The sequence below is a fragment of the Arachis ipaensis genome, chromosome B03 (assembly GCF_000816755.2).
Source record: "Arachis ipaensis cultivar K30076 chromosome B03, Araip1.1, whole genome shotgun sequence".
Taxonomy (NCBI): domain Eukaryota; kingdom Viridiplantae; phylum Streptophyta; class Magnoliopsida; order Fabales; family Fabaceae; genus Arachis; species Arachis ipaensis.
Window position 1 is genome coordinate 93,354,447 of NC_029787.2, and position 3,662 is coordinate 93,358,108.

Consider the following 3,662-nt stretch of genomic DNA (forward strand, 5'->3'; position numbering starts at 1 on the left):
CAATTGATAGTTCTACAACTCTAATAATTTATTAAAATAAAAAAATGAGATACAACTTTCAAAAATTCAAAAAATGAAATTTAATAACAAATTATTTTAATTATTTGCAATGGGATTTTGAAAAATAACTCAAATTTTGTAATAATATCCTAAATAAGGTTAGACAAAGTTATTTTAAGTAGAGTGTATATCAAAATTATTTAGACAATTATTCTTTATCTGATTTCGTCACTCTGTATAAGCATAATTTGCTTGTCTATTATATAAGCATATTTAGTATATCAAAAATATTATTTACATATTAAAATTAGTCATTAATATATTTGTGTATAAATGTGTGGTTTAATTTATTTTTAATGTGTATTTATATTTCAATATATATTTTATATTAGTAACTGATTTTGATGTATATATAGAATAATTATTAATATATATATATATATATATATATAGGTGAATTATATAGTATAGATGTAGAAATAACAGGGTATATGGAGTAGGACTTTCAGCCTTGGACTACATTATTCTTTTGGATTTCTTCTCTTCCCATTTTCTGTGGATACAAATCTGTGCACTGACTGCAATTTTTTATTTTTGTGCACAGAATAATATTGACGAAATGTACAAGTCAATAAACAACAAAACCAGTGCGTAAGATATTACTACTTGGAGCTACCTTCATGGAAACTTTTTTTTTTTTTCTTCATGAGATTTCGCCCTCTTTTTTCCCTCAAACTTTCCTTTCGAAGATTCTATAGATGGTTTTTCATAGATAGCTGCTGAACTGAACCGTAGAAGGACTTAGGTAAAACTATATTTAGAACAATATTAATTATGCAATATGCTTATTCTTGCGACAGCAATGAACGGATATTGAGAATGTGCATGTCAACTCTTATGCTCCAATGCTGTACTCAGTTACACATTTTGGAGCCTTATTAACCATCTATGGATGCTATTAACCCGTTCATCCCGTCGTCTTCCGATAGTTAGTATTAAAATATACTCTGGTAACAACATTGTATAAAACGTCATGGGAAGTATAGATTCAACTTTGTAGAGTAAATTCTTGAGAAATTTTACTCTTGTTTAGTTACTCGTTTAATTTCTCAAAAGCTACTCGTTTTAAACTCCCCCAAACATTTTAGTTTCAACTCTTCTATTACGCTTATAAAATTTCTTACAGGGAAAAAATGTAACTTCCTTGTTTTTTGGGTTTTTTTTTTTTTCATATACATAAAATAAAACTACTTATCGAAGCGGATCTAAAAGTCAAAAATTAAGTTTAAAACCATGTCAACTAACCAAAAAAGCAAAATTTTGTGTGTTCGAGAGAGAGGTAATAGAATGTCTGGAAAATGAGAAAGACAAACAAACAAGTGAAAGAAACTAGAAATGATTTAAGGTCGATGCTAAGACAGATATCATACTGAGGATTATAATGATGATGACAGAATCAAGAAAATTAAGAGAAGAAAGAGAAAACTAAATTTACCAAAAATCGGAGAAATGTATTTCTCTTTTAATATTGGTGAAAAGGAAATATTATAAAACAAAGAATAAAGTGACAATTACATGTTCAAAGATGTTGACTTTAGACTAATTAGCTATTGAAGAAAAAAAAGTATTAATTAGGTCTTCCAAGATAGTAAACTATATACATATACGTCCTTCTGTCAATGAATGTTGCGAAATAAAATAAAATTGTCCATGTATTATGTTATTTACAGTAGTGCATGTCTTATTCTGTTACATGAACTGTTATCTATTTATTACAAATCTTATCAAAACAAGTAAAATTTTACTCTAAAAGTTATTATCTACATTACTATCTTTCATAGATAGACACGTCAGAATAATTACAGTATATATAAACATCACCATTAAGTTTTAGTTAATGAATGGGTTAAGTACGATTTTGGTCCCTAAGATAGGGGCTGAAAATTTTTTTCGTCCCCAACCTTTTTTTACTTACAAAATCATCCCTAAAGTTTAACTTAATTTTAAAATGGTTCTTTTTAGCAAAATTTTAATTTTTATTACCAAATTATCCTTAACTAAAAAAAATACGGGTTAAAGGAAAAAGGGGAAGGGAATCACGCTTAGGGGGTGTTCAGGAAAGAAGAGGGGGAAGGGAAGCTGGGAAGGGAAGGGGAAGGGAATCCGCCGCCGTTACTCCTCGTCGTTCGCGTCTTCGCTGCCAAATTTCGCTGCTGCTCCTCTTCCTCGCTCGACGTCGACGCCAGCAGATAGATCTGCGAGAGTGGACATCGCGCGCCGCTTGCCGTTTCTGCTCCTCCTCCTCGCCGGTCACTGCTGCTCCTCGTCACTTGCTGCTGTGCTTCGCGTCCTCGTCGTTGTGCTTCAAAAAAAATTATATTGTTGAATTTTTTTTATTTGTGGATTTGTTGATTTTGTAAATTACATTATTTTTTTATTATGATTCTATTATTGTTGTTGATTCTAATTCCATTCTGCTTTCATGATTCTATTTTTGTTTCTTTTGCTTCTATTTCTTTTGTTGGAGAAGAAGGCAAGACTCTACTTTGTTGTTTTTTGTTTCTTCTGATCCTCAATGTGTATTGCCTTGTTCATCTTCTGGTTGCTTTGTCCATGTGTATTGCTTCTGTTTCTGCTTCTTGCCTTGTTTATCTGCTTCTAGTTGCTTCTGCTTCTGTAATGGAGAAAAAGAAAAAGAAGAGTAGAACATGAGGATTTTAGAGAATAAGGAGAAGGGCATTTTAGTCCAAAGGACAATTTTAAAACCAAGTTAAATCTTAGAAAAAAATTTATAAGCAAAAAAAGGTTGAAGACGAAAAAATTTTTCCAAAATCATACTTAACCCTTAATGAATTGATAGAAGGTGATCATGTGTCCTTCGTTTGCTATCGTAAAAGACCAAAATTGATTTTTTTTTTTTTGTTCAGAGACTAACGATGTATTTGTAACCACGTTTGAAGAGAAAAAATACGGTAGAACTTCTTAAAAGAAACAATCATTTCTAACTTCTCCGTTACACTAACGTGCTTTTAGCCATTACCTTTAACATTTATTTTTCTTTTACCAACTTTATCCTTTATATATGTTATTGCATTATTTATAAAATTATTATTATTTCTCTCTATATGAACTCTTTTTTTATTATTTATTATTTTATATTTTTTATTACTTTTTTTATTTGACATTATATATTTTTATAGTTATAATTTGTTTATTATATTTATTATTATCTTTTTATAATAAAATTTATTTATTATCTTTTTATAATAGAATTTATTGATCCCATTAGGTAAAATAAATTAAACAAAAAAATTAACCATAAATAATAATAATAGTTAAAAATTATAATGTACTAAAAAAGAGTACTAAGAGTATTAAAAATATACTATATAAAAAACATATAAGAAAAAAGTATAAAAAAATTAAACATGTATAAAAAAATAACATTATAATTTAATGTCATGTCCTTTTAAATAATTATCTATCTAAAAATGATTTTAACTAATATTATCCAAACAATATTTATTTTATCAAAATTAATTTTAGTAAAGAATTGTCAAACATGACTTATTGACACAAACTTATTTCTACCAAAATCAATTCTATAAATCACTTTTATTCAAATTGAATAAAACTCTCAATTTGACAAACTACAATCCAAA

General features: G+C 28.0%; 1 protein-coding gene across 9 annotated transcripts in view; it reads left to right on the plus strand.

Moving 5' to 3' along the window:
* LOC107630708 (long chain acyl-CoA synthetase 4-like) overlaps positions 1-970 on the plus strand; it is a 9,021-nt gene extending 8,051 nt beyond the window's left edge. For all 9 annotated transcript variants that reach the window (XM_021119076.1, XM_021119075.1, XM_021119082.1 and 6 more), the window contains one exon: positions 605-970. In XM_021119076.1, coding sequence (XP_020974735.1) covers positions 605-655 — 51 coding nt within the window. In that variant the 3' untranslated portion in view covers positions 656-970. The remainder of the gene's footprint in view (positions 1-604) is intronic.